The sequence below is a fragment of the Azolla caroliniana genome, unplaced genomic scaffold (genome assembly GCF_043228905.1).
Source record: "Azolla caroliniana isolate FFs.n. ecotype wild unplaced genomic scaffold, voAzoCaro1.0.p SCAF_1, whole genome shotgun sequence".
Lineage (NCBI taxonomy): Eukaryota > Viridiplantae > Streptophyta > Polypodiopsida > Salviniales > Salviniaceae > Azolla > Azolla caroliniana.
This window is the reverse complement of record NW_028230436.1, coordinates 34736488-34759696: the sequence shown is the minus strand read 5'-3', so window position 1 is coordinate 34759696 and position 23209 is coordinate 34736488. Positions and strand designations below refer to the sequence as shown.

Here is a 23209-nt window from a genome sequence, read left to right as displayed (position 1 = left end):
CAAAGACGTGGATTAGTGCCGCCCACACTTATGAAACCAAAGAAGGGGATGACTTTAAGTTGGATGGACAAAAGAAAACCAAAAGAGACACATGCCCATTGATAGACACAAAACTCATTCCCGTTTTGAATAATACGTGGAAATTTTGAACCTTTGGAAGGTGAAATCTAGAGGACCGAGTTGGAGGAAGTGGCCATACTTTCTATATGATCTTGATCGAACTTTCAATGCTCTTCATCTTCTTCATGTCATGATGTCGCTGGCTTCATAAGCAAGTTGAGTAGATAGAAGAGGTTTGCAAGATGAGTGAAAGGCCTAGGTGTTCGTTGTGTTGGTTGAGCTTGGATGCACGCACACACACTCATGTTTGCTTGGTGGTTGACATTGTAGCCATGGGTTAGGCCTCTTCCATAGATTGCGAACGGTCTCTTGTGGACGTTAAAAACATATCTATCTATCCTTTGTTCTTTTCTGGTTGAAACAGAGAGGAGCTAATCGAGCATAGGGAGAATCACGATAATAGAATCTATCTATCTATCTCTAACACACACACACACACACACACACACATTCTCTCTAAGGCCATTGTCAAGTCTCTCTTTCACACACACACACACACACACTCTCTCTCTCTCTCTCTCTCTCTCTCTTTCACACTCACACTCTCTCTAAGATAAGGCCATTCTCTCTTTCTATTTTTGGTGAAAACACACAATTATATTAATCTACTTACAATGGGCGTGACAATGGAGTATGGTCACCCACTAACTACATTACACTACATGGGTAGTGGGTAGTGGAACATGTTGAACGGCCAATAAACAGGCAAGACGAACACTCCACTCTCAGGAAAGAATTCCCACTTTCTCCAATAAAGAAAATTGCCACATTATTACTCCCTTCAACTTTCTCTCACATGCACGCACACACACACACACTCTCACGTGCACACACACACTCTCTCTCTCTCACACACACATTATCTCTCTCTCTCTCTCTCTCTCTCTAAGGGAATTCATTCTCTCTCTCTCTCTGTCTCTCTCTCTCTCTCTCAAGGGATGCCATTGTCTATCTATGTAAATCCTAATCAAAATCTCTCTCAAAGGAGGTCATTGTCTCTCTCTCTCTCTCTCTCTCTCTCTCTTTATATATTCTATCCACAAGTAGCATCCTCTCCTGTCTTTGCTTCACACTTGGGTGTGTGGTCAAACCAGGGAACCTCTCTCTCTCTCTCTCTCTCTCTCTCTTTTTGCTTCATTTCTTCAACCTTCCTGTTCTCTGTGTGTGTGTGTGTGTCTCTCTCTCTCTCTCTCTACTCAACACAGACCAAAAGAATGGCTCTGAATGTCATCCCATCCTCTCCTGGATTCATGTCCCCCTTCGATCTTCTCTGCGACGATGACCATGCCTTCTTAGAGGCCTTCATGGGCTGCGAAACCGATCCTCACTGGCTGCCTGCCAATACCAATCCTGACTCTGCAGGAGGAGGCGGCGGCGTCCAATGGAACGCCTCCAATTGGTTCTCCTCAGACACGATGGGGGGGTCTCACGCAGTGGGGGAGCCCGATCACAGCTACACCAATTCCGCCTCTTCCAAGAACCCTAACCCGAACCCTAACCCGAACCCTAATCCTAACCACAACCACAACAGCAGCGGCGCCATGGCTGGCTGTGGCGGTGGCGGTGGTGGCGGTATCACGGACACCTTCCAGCACCGGCTCCAGCGCGTGGTGGAGACGTACCCGCCGCGCTGGACGTACGCCATATTCTGGCAGCTGGCATTCACGGAGAAGGGGGAGAAAGTGCTGGGATGGGGCGATGGCTGCTTCAATCCTCCGGAGGATCTCCTCCTGCAGCCGACCCTGGCGGTGACGGAGGCCGACCAGCAGCTCCGCCGCCGAATCCTGAGAGAGCTTCAGGCCATCGTCGGCGGCGGGAGCGTGGCGGCGCCGGCGGCGGCGGGGCTGGACGCCCTAGAGATGGACGTGACGGACACAGAGTGGTTCTACCTCGTCTCCATGATGTACTCCTTCCCCTTGGGCACAGGCACCCCTGGCAAGGCCTTCGCCAGCTCCCGCCATGCCTGGGTCTGCGGCGGCCCTTCCTGCCGCGACTGCCCCCGCGCCCATCTCGCTCAGCGCTTCGGCATCAGGACCATCCTCTGCATCCCCATCGCCAATGGTGTCGTCGAGCTTGGATCCACAGAGATCATGCAAGAAGACCTCTCCGTCGTCAACAACATTGCCTCCGTCTTCTCCACCCGATTCCCCCGCCCTTCTGTTCCTGCTCCTGCTCCTGCTCCTGTTCCTCCTCCTCCGCCGCCATGCTTGCCTGCACATCCCCCCAATCCTGTCGCGAACCCCCCACCTCCCAACTACACTGTCAATCCCAGTTTAAGCAGCCATGGCAACGGCCTCCATAGCCAATCCCTCCCTTTCTGGCAGACTGCTAATCGCTCTGCTAACCTTAACCTTCCCAATTTCCCTCTCTCCCAAACCTTCCAACCTCCCAAATCCAACCATGGAGGAGGAGGAGGAACAGCAGCTCGGCTCTCCTCCTCAATGCCTGCCCCCACCACCAAGAAAGCCATGGATTTCCGAGCCGCAGCAGCTCATGAAGATGACTGCTTCTCAGATCTAAGCGATGTCACCAGGGCATCTTCTGTGCTCTCGGGAGAGAGCCACATTGCGGTGGCGAACATGAATGGCGGCCGTAACCCCGCTTCTTCGAAAGCCTCCAACAGCCATGGCCCACCTCAAATCTTCAGTATCGACAGCGATCCCAATCCATTGGCAATCAACGGAAGCTCTTCTTCGATCCCTCCCACAAAGCTGCAGCAGCATCTCAACCCTAGCTACTCGAGTGTCCAAAGCTACTCCAGGTTGTCCACTAGTAGCAACGCAGACTACATGTGCGTGAATTCCGCACCCGTAGGAGGAGGAAGAGGATTCGATACCAGCAGTGTCGACACCAAGACCCATGGTTTCAGCTTCGTCCCGCAACAAGCTTCAATGCAAGGGATGAGCAAAGGAGGTAAGATTGCTCAAGATGATGTGTTGAAAGGCAATCTTCCACGCATTCCAGCCCCATTGGAGTCGGAACATTCCGACATGGACATGTCTTTCTTGGATGTCCATGATAGCCCACCCGTCCCCGAGAACAAACCGAGGAAGCGAGGTAGAAAGCCCGCGAATGGTCGAGAAGAACCCCTCTCACATGTGGAGGCCGAGAGGCAACGGCGTGAGAAGCTAAACACGCGGTTCTATGCCTTGCGTGCCGTGGTTCCCAATGTCTCCAAAATGGACAAGGCTTCTTTGCTAGGAGATGCTGTGTCCTATATCGAGGAACTCAAATCCAAAGTACAACAATTAGAGCTCGAGAAGGAGTTGAATAAGCCGGGGGGTCCCAATGAGAACTCGAGCGATCAACCGAGTATAAATAAAGAGCAGAGTAGCTGCTCTAGCTTAGACGAGAAGGCTTCCAATGTCCGCCCATGCCCGCATCATGAATTGGATGTGAATGTCTATTTCCTTCCCAGCCGGGAAGCTTTGATTCGAGTCGAAAGCTCCCGAGAAGATCACCCGGTCGCGAGACTGATGATGGCTTTGAAAGCGCTACAACTCGATGTGCAACATTCGAGTGTTTCTGTAAGAAACTCACGAATGCACCAATCGACGATCGTAAAGCTCGGGGATTCGGAATTCATGTCCGAGGATGAGCTCAGGTGCGCGATTTTGACAAAGGGAAGAGTAGATTGCAACTGTGAAACTTGCCCCTAGGGAAGGAAATCTCACATGGACATGGTGGATGGGTTGCACCGATCGGTAGTCAGGAACCTTAGGCGTTTCGGAATTTGTGTCCAAAAGTTGAGCTCGGATGTGTTTTCTTTTCTGTAACTGTGGTCGAGCTAATGCTCAAATCCCCGAGGGGTTTTGGGTAAGGGGCGGGCGGGTGCATTTCCTCACTAATATTGGGGAAACATCATTGCCTATGTTGTGGATGGTTTGATTTTCAGGTGTCCTCTATCATCTGTAAATGTAGTTGTTCCAAACAATTTGTGTGTCTTATCTTTGGTTGGGCATCAATGCAAGGAAAACATGTTTCTTCGATGTTTTTGGTTCGAGATTGTAATGTGTAGTATATACAACTCCAACAATGGCTGGAATTTGTTTTGAATAAATCCATTGATTTTGAATTGATCTCTACATTTATGTTTATTGGATTATGAAGTCATGAGTTCAATTAACTTTCAACATTGTATCCGGAATTCTTCTTTCTTGTGAGGATAAGGAAATTCTTAAAAGATCGTAAGTGAGTTGTTGGACACAATTTAGGGAAATGGCATATCATCCATATCCCTTCTGAATAGGGAGATGGCAAAATGTTCATGTATATATATATATATATATATATGTATGTATGAAAGATCTTAGTGATAGGAATTCAAAACACCCCACATCACTTGATCACCACCCAAATTGCATTAGAGGTGTTAAATTTATGATATGATCTTTTTCTCTGAAGAGCAACCCCAAACATTTTCTCACAAAGAGCCTCTTTGTATCAGGTGTGAGAGAGGAAAAAGATTAGAATAGTTTCAATTTTGACCAAGTCAAATTCTAAGATAAACTACAACTCTAAACTAATTTGATATGTGAAATCATGGTAACCATGACCTAGATAGAGAAGCCCAAATGAGATTTAACCTAGTCATGGCTTTGAGGCTTAAAATGCAAGGTGACAAGATGAGGATCGAATGACATTTCATTCCATCGCTCTCAAATGAGGGTCTAAAGTAGGCTTAACAATATTTGGTGTGGGAGGTTAGTCCATGCACCCACTGAGTTATAGATCTGCCCCCCATGGCTCATTTTGTTCAATGGTTTATGAGCCCACTAACTAGCTAAACCACATACAAATGTGAAATTTCTTTATAAGGGTTATGAATCCTCTCTAGTGAGCAAGTTTCTGTCTACTCAAGAGGTATGCTTTCCTAATTAAAAGATAGTCTACTTGTGGTGATTTTACTTATCTTGACACTAATATGTTTCCTTCATCTTCTAATATCATGTTATTGGTCCTCAAGAAAGAGAAAGGTGTATGTTACACACATAAAATTGTGAATGATGATTCATGGCAATAAATGAAGGTGGTTCTAAATGGTATGGTGTGTGGACCACCGTTTCCTTTGAAGTTTAAAGTCTTAGATTAATGGAAACTTGAAAGCGCTAGCGATATTCATATTACACCTAATCATTTTGACAACTTCCCTCGAGTATTTTGCGCAATGCACACAAAGGATTGGACACTTTGAAAATTGATGCGGTAGTCATGTTCATTCCTTGAGAAAAATATAGTCAGTCCTGATGTCACCAGAAAAGAACTCTAGATTTGATTAATAAAATGTAGTCACTCGTGATGTCTTGTATCGTTAGATTAGATACCCTCTAGAGTCACTTTTTGTAATGATGTTGGAATAAGCGTGGTGCTATTTTTTGAATAGGATAAGAATTACCCATACAAGATTCTCATAAAAAAATTTGTTTTGTAGTTAATATGAATACATTGTCCAATACTATGTAAAAAAACTATTTGGTTGGAAAAAACAAAAACATGTCCATTGCACAAATTGACGCCATATTTCTAAAACTTTAATGGCTCTTTACAAGCAAGCATATATTTTTCTACATAGCTTTCAAGCTTTTTTTGGGTTGCCCAAGAGCATTCTAGGAATTTACAAAAGTTCATGGGTGAATGGTGAAATAAGGAAAGACTCATACATGTATTTACAAAAGTTCATTGGCAAAGGATATCCAAGGAAAAATCAGAACTTCTTTGGCACTATAAAGAGCAACTCATGAGTGTTTTAGAGAGTTTTTCACATCATGAAGCTAGAGTTTTGGAGGTTTTTGAAACATTGCATTGATCCAATAATGATCAATGCTTGTTTTGCTTTTAATCAAAGGAAGATTAGTATTAGATTTTACAATGTGATAGTTTCTATGTGGGAAAGGTAGTTTAGAAAGGCAAGGGTAGTTTTGAGAATTCTAAATGTATGATGGCATGGTTATATTTCAACACTTTCATGAAAAATGACAAGTTTGCTGCCTCATATTGACCTCTTAGAGTATGTAGAAGCATCAACCATATCTTCTTGACTAACTCAACTCCATTCTGTTTGACTTTTTGAAAAACATATTTACATCTTGCCTTTCACAATACCCAAATTACTAAAGAAGCTATCGTAGACCTAACCTTGTCCTCTACCAAACAACGGATTGTTGTAACATAAGAGACATCCAATACCTACCTTCCATCACATAGAAGAAGAAAATCGACACACTCCTTTTCATAATTCTATATTTCTTCAGTAAGCCTTACCCATCTCACAAAACCCCATGTGTACATTTGTTTACCATAAACAAGATACAGAATTCTCAACACTCTTTTCCAAACTGCTCTAGTAATAGGGCATATCCATAAGACATGGTGAACAAATTCAATGTGCAAACCACAACTATAACATTTGAAATCATGGCAATGCCCTTGCATCCATGACTTCACAGGAATCACATAATGTACATCTAGACAATACAACATTTTAGGAATTTGCATGACCTAAAGCCCTTTCCAATTGTACATAACCGGTTCTCCAAAATTTATAAGCTATTAGCACAACAACCAAACCCCTTTCTTAGCAATTCTCTACCCACTTTTATAGAGTATTTTTTGCTTACCCAATATTCCCTGCGCCGATATAATTTGCCATTTCCACTCACCTGGATCCCACACAAGGTGATCCATTGTGAGCCTGATGTTATGTTTCATAAGCAACAACATTTTAGAGAAATGTGGACAAAGGCAAAGGTCTTCACCTCTTTTGGGGAGATATACTCCACCAAGGTGCCTTTTTCCACCTCCCATTATATAAGGATCTTGATTTAGATGTATAAATACACTTTCTATGGTAGTTGCATGAGGGCTTTTGCTATTCGACATGTTGGTTGATGTGGGTATGGTGGTTGTGTTTTCATGTATGAGTTCTTTGTAGCCTTTGGGCATCTTTTCATTAATACCAAGGTAAATAAATAAAAAAGGACATTCGTGAGTGTGAGTGTGGTTGTTCCCCTCGAGTGTACCTAACATCTAGATGGGTGCTGCCATGAGAAGTGAATGGAGGACATCTATGCTGAATTCTGTTTGTAGAGTATGCGTTCGGGTAATGCTATGCGCATCGAATGATGTGGTGTTTTGGAGTTGTTCTTTTCTTGTTTCATCTACACATATTATTTTCTTTTGACATGCAAGATGGCTTGTAAGATATGAGTTGTAAATTATCCCTTGTACATTGCCTTAACTAATGGAAGTAGGTTTTTTTTTTGGAAAAAAAAAAAACTTACTCTTATCATATACTATGTACTCACCATATTGCAACCTTGGCATCTTCTTAGGGCTTAAAAATGCATACTAGTGCTTCATTTTTTACACCATCTAATTTTAGCACTAGAATATGTGCATGTGTACTCTCGCTCTCTATTTATAAATGTACATGTATTATACATGTACTCTCCTATCCCTTTCTTACTCTCTCTCTCTCTCTACAAATATAGTTCCAAGTTTACCTCCTTTCCAACATTATCAAAAAAATCTAAAAGTTGTACTAAATGTGATCATTTTACTACCATTAAGAGATACAAAAATGTACTACATGTCAAAATTTTCTGACAAAAGTGAAAGGGGATAGATAGATTTTATTACTGTTCTTGGAGAGAGAGAGAGAGAGAGAGAGAGAGAGAGATCTTTTTTACATCCACATGAGACTGATTGCGATCTATGAGACGGGGCCTAACCCACAACAAGGATTGAACTTGGAGAGAGAGTGTGAGTGTGTGTGTGTGTGGATGTGTCTTCCACATGTTACACCAACTGCACATCTTAATCTCCGTATGAGTTATGGCTCATTATCGAGGTCATGTGGTGGACCACCATCTTAGTGACATTGTAAGAACGGTCATCACTTGTTTCGAGGCTACTAATAATTGTGTTAGACATTAAGACAAAATTCACAAATCTCTTTTTTTGGAAAAAATAAAAAATCACAAATCTCTCACATGATGATTAATTAATTAAGAATTAACTTATTATACTACAGACTATTTAAACACTCAAAGTGGCAAGATTGCACAAAAAAAGAATAGGCACAATTTCATTAATAATTAAGGTAATCATGGTACTAGAAGTGATTAGCATAAGGCTTAGGGTAAAACATTTAGGGAAAAGTACCAAGATACCCCTAGAAGTTCGTCTATTTACCAGAATGCCCCTGTAAGTTCCAAATTTACCAAACTACCCCTGTGTCCAAAAAAATACACTTTATAAAGTAATTATACACTCAAATCGACAAGCCTTATTTACCAGAGTACCCTTAAACCTAAATTTATTTATCATAATGCCACTATATACCTATTTTGACCAATTTATACCACTTTTATTTTTCAAAATACATCATAAATCAAACTAAATTATCTAAATTATATTATATATCAAAATTTTCAATTGAAAGGTCACCGTAAAATCCAATTCTATGAATTTACACCGAGTTATACTAGCTTAATCCCATCAAACCAAAATTTGTGATTGAAGTGACCAAAACTTAATCTTAAAACCAAAACACTTAATCGCACACCAAAATTTACCATTGGGACGCCATTTTGAAGCCAAAATCCATGGATTTGTGGATTCACAAACAAATTGCGGCCAAAATGTTAAATCAAATCTCACGAAAAACCTTGCTACCAAATGTCATTTTAAACGAAATCTCACATAACACTTTGCTATTAAAATGCCATCTTAAACCAAATTTCATGATTTTACACTAATTTTTGTTAGCAAAATGCAATCACAACTAAATCTCATCAATTTCGAAAATACTTGCAAACCAAAATTAATTGTCGAAATGTAATAATTACATGTTAATTTTGATCCGTCTACAAAAGGTGTAATTCCAAAATTATCCACAAAATCAAATATTTCTATCGACGCAACAAAATATCTAATAATACACAAGGTAACCCGATATCCTGATTATGAAGATGATTGATCAACCCAATGAACAAGAAAGAAAAGAAAGACTACACTATTAGGTACAAAGGACCCAAAGAATCGCTTAAGTAAAGAAATTTGTGTTTGAAAGGTATTCTGGTAAATAGGGCTTATAGATTTGAGTGTATACTTACTTTATAAAGTGTAATTTTTTGGACATAGGGGTAGTTTAGTAAATTTGGAACTTCCAAGGGCATTCTGGTAAATAAACGAACTTCCAGGGGTATCCTGGTACTTTTCCCAAACATTTATTGCTAATCTTGTGGAGAGAGAAAGAGAGAGAGAGGCTCAAGTCTAAAGCTGAGCAAACGAAAAAGAGTGGGGAATAGCCTACAAGTTGGCTTTCTTATGTCCTTTGTCTTTAAGTGTTGCTTTTGGCTTTGTGCCCTTTCACATTGTGGGGACACAAGACCCTTTCCAAGGTTTTACATGTTTTCTCTCGCCTTGTTATATTGTTTCCTCATGCCAATGCCAAATGTACATTCTTATGAAGCCAAGCAATGAAACGTACTAGGACTTACCTCGCATGTGCATGTGTGTGTGTGCGCACACACACACATATTCTCTCATTATGCAAAGATAAATGGTAAATTTTCCCAGTGTATATATTGCAAAGAAACTATGTCATGACCATGAGGACAACCCGAATGGTAAGACAAAAAATGTTTATATAATCAAGGCCCACATCCCACAAGTAATTGTGTGACTAGGCATGAATATTACAAATGTAACTCTTAACACTCAATGCAACATTTACAAGGCCCTCATTATTACATAAACCCACCATGTCATCGAACAAGAAGACTAAGAACTTGGTTTCAAAGAGAAGCCACATGTGGATGTGTAAGAGAGGTTGTGTGGCAAGTAGCAAAAACCCTCATTTGAAGTTGAGGATTGTTCATGAATAATACAAAGTTTTGGCTTTTGACATGGCCACACCAACTTACGAAAATGGCTTTAGTGGGCAAGCATCATACAATTTGTGGGCTTTGAAAACATTTACAAATGTTGCAAATATGGGCAACAAGTGGTGGATCGTGTTGGAAGACCTCCAACTTGCCAAAACCATGCCAGAGCGATAAACAAAGCCAAGGCCATAATACTTGAATCCGTTGTATGTCCACACCGACTCCATATGTCACTATGAGCAAAGTATAGAGACAAAAGTTGCTTACTAGAAAGGAATCACCATATTTGAACCACTTCCTAGTAAAGGTAAAATAAGTCGAGATTTATTTGAAGTTGGGGACTCGGCCACATTTTTTACATTGTAGCTCGGAATAGTTACAAGTTACAACTAATGCAACCACTTCAAGATGCTCAAGCTAATTAAGAGTGAGCATGAGGGCATGATTGTTACTGAGTCCATTTTCACTATCCTTACCGAACACCATTTTATAAATTTCTCACCATGTTTATTTATTTTTCTCTTGGAATTTATTTAGAATTTATCATGTTTACCTTTTACATTTTTTACCTTTTTACTTGTCCCTCTACTTTCTTGTGGTGCATTTCACTTTTCTCCTTGCGATCTCCTTGTATCATTATCCCCACCTCCATAATCACAAGCCACCTTCCCTTTCCCTACAACCCATCACTATCCCGCACACCATCCTCATCTTAGTGGTCACCGAATGTCCTCTCTTTTCACCATCACCAACCACTCCACTCAGGCCTTTCACTTGCATCATCAAACCCATGCACTCATTGATTTTTCATTCCCCCCAAGTGAGCAATAGTTTCAAAATATGTTGAGCCTCTATGGATCCACCTTGAAGGAACCTATTAAGCCTATGCGGATCCATCTTGAAGGACATTCTTACAAATTTTGAATCAATCTCATTTCTATGTTCTTCGCTCTCCTTTGCGTCCAACAACCAAAATCCTCAAATTAACTTGCAATCTAGAACATTTATGTCTCCATGATTTTCAACTTTGACCATGCTCTAATTTCATATCTCTCTACTGAGCTCTGGTACTCTTCCAAATTTCCATTGCAACTCTTCTACCATTACCCTAATTTAGTTCTTGATGATGAATCTTCTCTTGTCCATGTTCATGTTCAACCTTGTTCTAGATTTTTATACCTACACGTAGTGTTGCCCATGCTCATGCCTCCACTCTTAATTCCTCTGTTGCTTCCGACAAGACAAATCGTAACACAATATTTACAATTGGGACAACCATATCATTTGGTTCTAGTTGAGTAAGTTTTACCTACCTACCTATTGTTTTTCCAAAGCCTCCAACAATGCGGGTTACTTGTGCATGCTTAAGACAACCATTCTTTACGGTTAATTGCTTGTCATATTGATTTCGAAGGACCTCTATACCGACAAAAACTAGTAAATTTTTGAAAGCCTCAAGACATGGCCTTTTCCTACTAGTAGCTCTGGAAAGGTAAAAGAAGATAAATTCATCCACAATTGGATGTAATTATGGGCCACCATGTACATGATATATCCCATAGGCATATAACGTTAGCATAGATTGGTCCACAGTTTATGTAAGCGACCCTATTGAGACACTCACAAAAAGGAAGTATCTAAACTAAGTGGCTTTGATACGTGAGCTTAATCAAGTTTCCAGCCCATCAAGGCCACATTTTATATGCTACACGAGCAGTAAAGAAAGAATATGAAATGAAAAAAGAAATCGAAAGAATAAATGAACAACTCAACATACTTTCAATCATGCGAGTATGGGCCAAGACAGTTAATACTGTGCAGACCAAAACAATTGACAATATTCTAATGCACAAGAATGGTCATCTGATCCGAGAGTGACTGATCTATGAAAGTAAAATATATGCATAAGAAGTTAGGGTTGAGGGAAACCAAATGAAAGAAGATGGAATAATATATCTGATTGAATGCATGACATCAGTATCTCCAATAGTGGCAGCACTAAAGAAAAATGGGAAGATAATGAAGCCACCGAGGATATAATCAAATAGTTGTACAAAAATATATTTCCAACGAGGTCAACACTATTGGTTGTAGAAAAATGTTGATCAGACAAATGAGTGTATAAGCACCTACCAATCAGGAGACCAGATAATTGCAACTACAAGAACGGAATAGAACAATATATTAATGACTGTCTTGAAAATCATTCTTGGGAGAATAGCTTTACGAGGGTTGCACAATGGTCAAACCCTAAACACACTCGTAATCAAAACTACCCCCTCCATCTCATGACGTTGTGAAAGCCCAACCTCCAAAGGATAAGTGACTGCCCTAAATATATAGAAGGATCACCATCCATCACTTGACAAGATATCATTGAAACTTCTGTACGATAAATTGAGATTTGACTCACGAATTTCAATTGGAATCATTCGTGCACATATCTACTGTGGATGACTAAACCAAGTTAGTCATAGTTAATTAGTCTATGTTGAATTAACAACATACATACGGAATCCAATAGTCACTACCTCGATGATCAAATATGTGAGTGAAACCAAGCGGTCATCACATGAAATGTTTTTTATGCATAGATGAATAAATGTTCCAATTACTTTGTTCAATCAAGGGCTATTGCTTTCATTGCAATGAAATTGCATTAACTGATCAAATGCAAACTAGCAATCCTTTGAAACCAAGAGTAGTGCAAAATGGCATGTTATTTGATTTGCTAGCAAGTTCCATTCTTCTTGTTACCATTTAGCTCGCAATCATAGGTCTCTATCAGAAATGTCTCCAAACAAACACTTATCTAAGATTCTTTTGTTTCACAAGCCAGGGTTAGGTGACACATATGATCATATCTACCAACATAGAGAAGTTTGACATGCCCAGGATCAAGCAGCCTCCTCACTGCAGATGTAGAGAAGTTGAACCTTGTCTAGGTGAAGGTGATTCTCTCTCAGTACGTAGGCATAATAGTTTGGATGTTGTGGCCATAGATTAGCACCAAACCAAAGGTAAAGTAGTTTGACCTATGCAACATGGTTTAGCTTTCTGGGGGGTTTACGAGGCATCCATCTCACTATATACCAAATGTAGTTGGACCTTCTCAAATTTTTACAAGGCAACTGCCCCACTACATATGTAGATAAGTTTGACTTTTAGAGGTCAAGGGACAGAAGCAGAGCTGTTTGACCTTTGGGCTTATATTAGTTTGATCAAATTGATCTTCTGAATCAGAAGGCCGATAATCAAATTGCAAGTATAGCATACCTATTATGTATGCAATGATTCCCATTAGAAGAATTTAGCTTCTTTTTTGAGGCCACCTGTTCAATGAGTATAAAGCAAAAGGTCTTTATCATTGCTAACAGCAAAAGCATTAGATCTTTGTCACTGAGATGAAAATGCCCACATATATATACATACATGTATGCATGTATGTCTGTATAGGAATCAACACTTCATGACATTCTTTTAGAAAATCATGCTGAAATGCTCTTCCATGTTTAGTTATCATAGTTCTCCTTACAACTACAGGTCTTGAAGCCGTAGCTGTGGAAAACAAGAGCAAAGCATGTACTACATAGTCTATCCTGTCACAAACCTTCATGAATATATGTACCAAATTGTCACTGATCAAAGGATTGCAGAGGAAGCAAAATCAGCATAACGAGCTCAGCTGCCAGAAACCTCGTATGTACATTTGTGCATACGTAACACTAGAGAGACAGCGCGGTTTCTTCTTCTACATCACTGACAACTTCCGAACGTGTGTGTTTCCACAACCTGTTTCGCTATTTCATCATAACCTTCCATGTTCAGACCAGAGAAGAGAAAACTCTCTATTTCTTCACAGAAAGCATCAGCATACTCAGGAATGAAGGGCTGAACTGTTTCTGCCATGGAAGATTTCCAAGCATTCAACACATTCTTGCCTTCAAAGTGTTCCAAAACACCTATAACATGCTGTGTGATGAGATTCACATCTTCTTCTTGTAAGAGAGATTGAAACTCTCTCTGTATCCATGGCAGAATCACATTCCTATTCTTCAGCGATGGGAAGCGATTTCTTCCCTTTTTCGTCTCCTTTTTTGTCTGTTCCGTTTCTGAGAGAAACGGATGGTTCATCTTCTCTCTTTTCTCCAAACTCTGATAGATTGCATCTGCCATGGCCTTGTGAAGCTTATGATGATAAACGTGCAATCTCTGATAGTGAGACCTAGACAGAGAAAAGCGGTGCTTTGCAGAGCTATTGTGATGTTCGAAGAGGTAGAAACGTTGGAACGTGTTATGAACGATGTTGTATATGATGCAAGAACTACGCGTTTTGCAGAGAGGGCATTCGAGATATGTGTCTCCTTCCAGAGAAGGATGAGCAGATACCATCTCCGACCACTGAAGGATGCAATGGAAGCAGAAGGAATGAAAACACGGATCCAAAAAAGCTTCGCCTGAAACACTGCTTAAACAGATAGGGCAAGAACTCTGCAAAGGAACATTTTGAGATATGGAAGAAGAAGATGATGATGATGATGATGGTGACGAAGAAGAAGAAACGCGAATGTCCATGGCTGTGCGAGTCTCCATGATTGAAACCAAATCCTCCAAGATTGTAGGCTTTCTCTGTGCGTGTATGTGTGATTGAATGACGCTTCCTGCCCCTTCTCTGTTTCACATGTGTGGTGCACTGCAGACAGACACCAAATAAATACATACATACATACATACATACATACATACATACATAATACCAAAATGAAGAGGATGACATTCTCACTACACTGTACCATATGTACATACATACATAATGAATGGCCGACGAAGAATAAGAAGAAAGAAGAAAGTGTAGGCATTGGGTTTTGCTGCCGTCTCGATCCGGTGTCCTGAAATTCCCCAGACTTACGAGAAGTTAGGGTTCTTCCACGTAATCATGATGCCCTACGTCCGACGAGGCCCGATACTCATTGGAATCATCCATCCATCAGGTCATTCCTTGCCTTGCCTAGTTTGGTTTGGTCCGGCCCCATCAATCATGCACTTGATAAACCTGAACCTCAAAAACCATTTCGAGACTAAAAAGTGAAGGAAATGCTTCCATGGTTATATAAACCTCCCCTTCAAACCAACATAGTGACATTGCAACAATCCGTTTCTTCTTCTTCTTCTTCCTTTTGTCAACATGTAGAGTAGAATAGATGCTAAACTAATCGGAATAATTAAACTAGAGAAAAGAGATCTCCATGCCAAGTGTTAACTTTTTTGGCCAAACGCTCCACTTCTTACCCCTTTTCTTGCCATACCAACATTCATCCAAGGTAACAACAAGAGAGAACTTGAACATACTAGGATAAGGGTCTCGTTTCTCCATAACGTGAATGGGGGCAAAGGCGATAGCACTAAAATTGTAAAGAAGTAACACACTTTATGGAACTTGACATATCTCTCTCTCTCTCTCTCTCTCTCTCTCTCTCTCTCTCTCTCTCTCTCTCTCTCTCTCTCTCTCTCTCTCTCTCTCTCTCTCTCTCTCTCTCTCTCTCTCTCTCTCTCTCTCTCGGTAAAAGCACACAATTATATTAATTGTATGTAAAATCCACTTAGTTACAACACTTCTTAGTCTCCTCTATCTATCATATGCCTATGTAGGGAGAGGGACGTTCTGTAATGCTTTTAAAAAACCTAAATATGCATTTGAGGAAATGATCCCCACATGCTCTAACATCCAAAAATTCCACATGAGAATACCTTTAAGCTTCTCTATATAGGCTTTCACCCCATGTCTATTATCAAACATTAAAGCATTACGCATATTCTAATTGTGTTGTAGACCCCAATAACGTAAAAATTGGAACAATATCTCCATCTCATCATTTGAACCATTTTGAACACATTGAGAAAAAACCCTTTGCAAATGGTACACACTATAGGACATTTAATGAACCTATGTGTACTATCCTCCAAATCTCTCTCTCTCTCTCTCTCTCTAATCCCTTAGCCTTGATACTTTAAAGTAAGGAAAAGTTATAACCTTAAGTAATTAGGGGCCCCTTGCCTTGATTGAAGTTGGCACCTCTTGTATTGTCATGGGAGTTTGCTTTTGGATTTCTTGCATTCACGTGGATTGTGTATTTTTTTAGTTAACCTTAAAAACATAAGGTAAGTTCTCGCCTTATTGTGTTTTCAATCATCTTAGCAATGATAGTAAATAGTAAAGTTGTAAGAATTGAGAGCCTCGACTAAATGACTTGATCACTTCATTAGTCATGTTGAAGGGTGCGCGAGAACCACTCTCACCCTAAATAGGGTATGATATTTACCAAAACTACTAGGTAAAAAAACCTGACAAGGGAGACATGTGTCACAATACTTAAATGGGAGAATCTTGTATATAGTGTTTGTTGCTGCTACCAAGGAATGTTGTAAGTACTACAAATTATCGGTTGAGCTTTCTATAAGCGCCCAAGGCATACAAGATGATTTGACAATCTCACTAAAATCACAAAAACCTACACAAATTAGTGCAATAATGATAATAGGAGCAATAGATATGTCCTATGTTGCCCATAGGGGTAAGCCAAAGGCCAAAAAGAAGTGTGAAAGGGCCAAAGGCCAAAATAATTATGCATTGCCTAAATATGTAGATTTAATGTAAATAGATAATATTAGATCCGGAACAGTGTGTCCAATGACATTGTAATTTCTAGATCCAAAAAGGTATGTCCAATGGTTTGTCGGATGACATTGTAATTTGTAACTTCCACACTTTCCTATATAAAGGGAGCATGTTCATTGTAAAAGGGATGCTTACTAGACATATATTTATTGAATATACAGTGTCTGTGTTGTAATTTGATTATACAGAATAAGTTTGGTGTTGTTACTAGCTGATTCGGCAATATTTGATTCAACCATTGACTCGTTGCGGTTCACTACCATTTTTCCGACCACTACCTTTGGTGAAGGATATCTGACCCATGTTACAAAGGAGTAACATCCTACAAAACCACTTAGACAACAATTCATCATACTACTCCTAAAACAACATATTTGGAATAAGGTGTGAAGTTGTGTTTCCACCAATCAACAAGATATGTGGACTTTGAGTTGTCTCCATGTAAGACGCCACTAATCACTATGGTCATTTCAGTTTTTTTAGTTAGTTTTATTAATTTTTTGTTATTGTATGTTAATTTGCTCGAAGCAGCACAAATCCCCCAACATGGCCTCAATGTGAGAGAACGCCAAGAAGTGTAATTCAGGTAGTAACATCTTGGGGACGACACATTTCTACTCCTGCAAAACATGACAATAATAATATTATTGTCATGTTGTGTGTGATACACGCATATTTAAGTAATACACACATATCTCAAAGGTCGTGTACAAAATGGTCATTGAGACGTGGAGAGTGGTTTTGTCAATTGGATGATTGTTAAGATTATTATATATCATTAATTCCTTCAAATCTTAGTTCTATTCTTGCCATGTTTACAAAGGAAGTCATGTACAAACTTTAATGTTTTTATAACGTAGCTATTGGGGGACAAAAGTGTTCAACACAAAAGTAAACAAGCAAGAATAATTTGATTGGGAATAATCAACCTTAAATTGTTCTCTTTGAGACCCATTAGGTGGTATTTATAGCCAAAGGTGATATTGACCACATTTTACATATAGATAAGCGTGTTTCTATGTTTTACATGCTCAATCGAGATAAGAATATGAGGATATTCTAGAGCTCAAATGATCTCATGTAAACATGATTCAAATAGAAAGTTAATGACACATCGAGAAAATACCAAATCTGCATGATGATAGTTATACAACTTATTTGTAAGAGTGTGAATTGTGAATTAGGGTTGAATTTCATAATTACAAATTTACAAGTTTAGTCATTAATATTGTGTATACACCTTCACTTCTTTGTGAATGTCAATGAGTTTCCGTTGTAGTTAGTGGCTACATAGTGGCATTTCCTAATATCCAAATAGCCCATATATTGTAGCTCCACCTTATTCTAATATAGTTTCTTAATTTTTAAAACAAACTTCAAACCATGAATAGCTATAGTCCCACAACCAAACCCTAATCGAGCAATAAGGAGTATTTACATCCCATACAATTGCTCAAAAATGAGTGGGTGACAAGAATTTTATTTGCTGGAAATAGTGGCCATCAAATTGAGATATAATAATATAGAAACTTTGAAAATAATAAAGCACGGTGTTAATAGTGTTGCAAATAATTACCTCTATGAAAATTGAGAAGAAGGCCAATTGGTTATAACTACTTTTTCTTGAACAATGAAAGAAGCATACCCTTATTTTCATGCTCACTCCATGATTTTCAGGTCCCCCTTCTTTTCCAAGATTGAACTTTCTGAAAGGTAGTGAAACACTTGCGATAATAAGCTCATGATATTTGTGTTTGCCGAATGCCACTCTTTCAAGATTACACATTTTATAAAGAAGAAAATGTAAATCATGAGCGCATACTTTATATACAGTTCCTTTGTCTTTGTCTTCATAAGCAACTCTTTTTACTCCAAAACTTTTAGGGATAATAATGTACAAATTTGGATCAAGCTAAACATTTCCGGTGATTGCTTGCAATGCTGCATATTCATACATTTGATTTAACTCAAGAATTGCAAAGGCATCCCTATTTCATTAAATAGCAGAAGAGATTATATATATATATATAACACATGTTTTATGTCACCCCCGCAAAATTTAGATCAACATCTGTCCATGCACAAAATGTATGCCTAACAATAAACAATATAAAGTGGTTGGCCTACTCGTAAGTACATGCAGTCTTTTATCATTTGGCCAAATATGAAGTCATCGTTCCAGAAATAATGCCATAAAAAATTAATACATAATAACATTCACAAGCTCAATAAACTAAAATCTTTGTAGTTATGAGAAGAAATTCTTTTTACATGGGACTTCGTTATATGAAAACTAAAGAGAAAGATTACAGGATTCAAAGCAGAGCCTTTTTCTTTTATTCATTTACCAAGGCGGTGCACAGGGCATAATAATAACATTATTTTTGTATCTCATGAAAGAAAAAATCCAAAAGAAGATGAAATGTCACTTAGTACAATGAAACATTCTCATTAATTGAATGAAGAAAAAAACAAAAACCTCTGCTATTGAATGAATAATGGTGTATCTCTCTTAAAGAGACGAATTATGTCACAAAGCCCCCTTAAATGGCAATGGCAATGATGATCACAAAATGAATGTAAACCCATTTTGTTGTGTATTGTGTGTTTTCTTTTGTTTATACATCAGTGTGTAGATAGAGAGAAATATATGCCTATCTTTTTAAAATAGAATCAATCTCCAAGAATCTGCCAGGAACAAATGAGACCCACATAGTTCTGTAGAGAGATATATCGGGAAGATGAATTCCTTCTCCTTCGTTCACCTATTTTTTCGAAGTCTCCTCCCACACAAGTTCCAACCAATAACAATATAATGCCGAAAGATGTGTGAACTTTCATCATTCCATTCTAACTCAAAATAAAGTCGTTTTTTTTTATCACTTCATCCCATTCCTCGATTTGCTAGAGCTCACCGTAGTTGCTTTTACTGTCGTCATCATTATTAATCGGACATGGATGAAGAATGTTCAATGGGTCTTGCTCGAGTTCAGGACAAGGTTCAGGGAAGACCGATTCCGAATAGCCCACCACATAAGAGCAATTCCACATTAGGCGTGATGACGTGACGTTTATAAACACATTTGAGAGATATATATCCCGGAAAGGGAGCTCTGCGAGACCTTGAAAATTGCCCGCTCTTGTAACATTTGAAGCCATTATGTTCTCAATCACTATCCCTTCCACATCTGGCAGGGCATCAGGATCATAGTAGCTATCTGGGTGCTCTCCATACAAGCTCGTGAGCTCAATCGCAACATCAGCATTTGATATAACGATGTCAGAAATGTAGACATCTTTTACATATCCACCCCTCCCTCTTGCAGTTTTGATGCGTATTCCAGCATGTGCATGAGTAACTACCATGTTGTTTACATAGACATTTGAAATGCCTCCGGACATCTCACTGCCAATAGCAATCCCTGAGCTCGCTCGTGTGCTCCCAGCAATGTTCTGGATCACAATGTCCGAGCTTGGGCGACCGTAGGCAATACCATATTCATCCCAACCGCTCTTGATCGATATTAAATCATCACCAACACTAATGAAGCAATCTCTAATGCATACCTTGGAACTCGAATCTGCATGATAAAGAAAAAAAAAGCACAAGATTATGAGATGATAAGACTATTCATTCTCTTCTCAATAGAAAGAAGCATTCATTGATTGACGAGAATCAAGATCCTTCCATAGGCATGGAATTTTCCCTTAAATGCCAGCATTTTTTCACATATAGTGCCAAAACCCCAGTGGATATGTTAGGAGAGATAATATGACAATTCTAAACCTTTAAAAACTACTTCTTACCCGGATCAATTCCATCAGTGTTCGGCGATTCACGTGGAGCCAGAATAGTAAGATTCTGGATTAGGACATTTCTGCAAACACATAATGCCATCATATCTTCATAGGAAAATGAGATGATGTATATACATGTATGCAAAACTCCATATAAACACTAACATATCTACACATAAGATTAAGGGACCAACCTGCAATACACAGGGTGTATATTCCAAAATGGTGAGTTCTTGAATGTAAGGTTTGAGATTATGATATCTGTCGAATCTATAAGTTCTACGAGGGGGCCACGAGTATAGTCCAAACTCTTATTTCGGTGCATTTCCCACCATACATCACCTTGACCATCCACTGTTCCATTATCACCTAAAGATTCACAATTGTTACATATACAACTCGGTAATCTAAGTACACATACACATACCTTCTCTAGTATGCAAGAAGAAAGAAAAATTATAGCTTTTTTAGCATTTATAAGAAAGAAACCTGTGATGATCACATCAGTAAGATTTCGCCCATAGATGAGGCCCATGTGCCTTCCACCAGGGAGTTCTCTTCCTCGTCCATATGAAGGCAACGGATTGATGACTGGCCATAGCTTTGGGTCCTGAAGATTTGGGAGAGAAACAGAATTCAAAAATGTACTATTTAACCTATAGCAGTTTCTTCATTCTTGAATATTTACTAAATGCTTGGATATCTGAATAATGGTTCAACGAGCATACATTATATAATAGCCAAGTATGATTCTGTTAAAAGAGCACACAACCATGCATTATACACATTAAAAGACATAAGTGGGTAGCTGGTATACAAATTATTGTTAAATTCAATGTAACCCTTCAGAATATACACATGGGTTTCTTTGTTTTAAAGCGCCCACCATTCAACTACAGATAGCTTACTGCATCAAGTTTGATTCTGCAAGCTTTAATTTCTCATTACTTTCTCCAAATTCACAGCTTGCTGAATCAACTACAGACAGCTATCTGAAGATGAAGATTTGATTTTTAGAAATATTAACCTCTCATTTTTTCTACATGCTAAGCAGATACTTCTTAGCCATCTTTGAAGGCACTCTTTAATCTCTCGTTCTTTTTTCCATGACAGTATTTCCCAGCAATTTGAATATCAAGATTCAGTATATTTCCCACATGCTACTTTTCCCCATAATAAATGCATAATTTCTTCAGCCACTGCATACGATCAAATAAGCAAACAAGAATTTCTCAACTGTCCAAAGCTATCAAAGAAGCAAAATGGATAACTGAAGGAAAACAACAAGACAAGTGTGTATATATTCAGAAAATAAAATACAGACATACATATGCCATACAAAACATATACACATCTATACATGCATATACAAAACATATATATACACATAATATACAGAGATATGTGTATATATGCTACCTGTGATCCAAGTATGAACGCATCTCTCTCAAGAAACAAGGTGAGATGGCTAGTGAGGTTGAAGCTTCCCGTGAGCCATCTTCCAGAGGGCACATACAGCTGAGCTCCTCCTTTATCTGCAAAGGAATGGAGGTAAAAGATGGCATTCTGGAAGGCATGGGTGTTGAGGGTAATCCCATCGCCGATTGCTCCAAACTCCACAATTGACACCGAGTGTGGCCTCGGGAACATGGCTCCTACCTCCACAGTGTTGCACAGCAAATCCATGTCCATGGAGGGACAAGACCAAGACTTCTTCTCCTTCATAGCTTCCTCCCCCATGGACATATCACCCGAGGTATCTGCACTGACTGAACATGTCTGGATCAAAAGAAGAAGAAGAAGAAGAAGAATCCAATGATGACAACAAATCTGGTGATAATGAAGGTCCCCCGCTCCCTGCAAATGAAGATGAAGATGAAGATGATGATGATGATGATGACGCCGATGATACATAGGTATTGCGTGATGAGATCCAAACAGAGCTTATTTTCATATTCAACTTCCAATTTTTAGCTATGTAACTCTGCCGGAGATTCGATTTAAAGGAAATGAAAGAGGAGCAAAAAGCTACGATCAGCAAGAAGGTGGAGCTATATCGCGATCAGGTGACAACAGAGAATATCCTTTTATTGGTGTAGGATAGATACATTTTGTTTATTTAGCTCATTTTTTAACTCATTCAAACAAATCGATTACAAGAAGAGAAAGGGGCAGACAAGAAACGGTTCTAGAATCTAGATCTCTGATTCAAAGAGAAAAAAAAAAAAGAGGAAGGAAAAGTTCATAACCCAAAATTTGGAGAAATAACAACTAGACGATAGTTCTGAGAAGAAAGGGGGAAACCCTAATCTTAGGACTAAAAAGGCGGCCCTAAAACTAAACCTAACACTAAAACTCGGCCTAATAGAGTTTAATGAAGCGATCCTGAGGTTTTCTCGCATTTAGAAACAGAGAGAGAGAGAGAGAGAGAGAGAGAGAGAGAGAGAGAGAGTGTGTGTGTGTGTGTGTGTGTGTGTGTGTGTGTGTGTGTGTGTGTTACCTGGAGAGCCTTCATGAGGAGGAAGGAAACGCAGAGGAGACGGAGGAGGAGGAGCTTAATTCGCACATATACGATAAGGCAGAGGGAGGGAGAAGGAGAGGCAGTGAATGAATATATGAATGAATAGAAGAAATGGAGGGATGAAGGAAGGAAGAAGAAGAAGAAGAAGAGACAGAAGAAGCAAAAGGCCAAAGGCAAAGGCAAAGGCAGAGAATGAAGAAAAGA

General features: G+C 39.3%; 3 protein-coding genes across 4 annotated transcripts; 1 reads left to right on the top strand and 2 right to left on the bottom strand.

Moving 5' to 3' along the window:
- The first annotated feature begins 1186 nt into the window (after positions 1 to 1186).
- Positions 1187 to 4205, top strand: LOC147870066 (transcription factor MYC3-like). Its single transcript, XM_087336584.1, has one exon. The coding sequence runs from the start codon at positions 1335 to 1337 to the stop codon at positions 3777 to 3779; it is 2445 nt and encodes an 814-aa protein (XP_087192710.1). The 5' UTR covers positions 1187 to 1334; the 3' UTR covers positions 3780 to 4205.
- Positions 4206 to 11943: 7738 nt separating this feature from the next.
- Positions 11944 to 14629, bottom strand: LOC147870065 (uncharacterized). Of its 2 annotated transcripts, none has more exons than XM_087336566.1 (2): positions 12879 to 14629; positions 11944 to 12341 (listed from the first exon to the last, which is right to left on the bottom strand). In XM_087336566.1, exon 1 carries the CDS (start codon positions 14601 to 14603, stop codon positions 13767 to 13769), a length of 837 nt encoding a protein of 278 aa, XP_087192692.1. In that variant the 5' UTR covers positions 14604 to 14629; the 3' UTR covers positions 11944 to 12341; positions 12879 to 13766. The 2 variants fall into 2 exon arrangements, with proteins under 2 accessions (XP_087192692.1, XP_087192699.1); XM_087336573.1 differs by having other exon boundaries at positions 11944 to 13342; positions 13443 to 14629.
- Positions 14630 to 19151: 4522 nt separating this feature from the next.
- On the bottom strand, positions 19152 to 22341 carry LOC147870064 (putative polygalacturonase). The gene is made up of 5 exons (XM_087336554.1): positions 21904 to 22341; positions 20974 to 21094; positions 20679 to 20853; positions 20494 to 20564; positions 19152 to 20267 (listed from the first exon to the last, which is right to left on the bottom strand). Exons 1-5 carry the CDS (start codon positions 22228 to 22230, stop codon positions 19591 to 19593), a joined length of 1371 nt encoding a protein of 456 aa, XP_087192680.1. The 5' UTR covers positions 22231 to 22341; the 3' UTR covers positions 19152 to 19590.
- Positions 22342 to 23209: the final 868 nt, after the last annotated feature.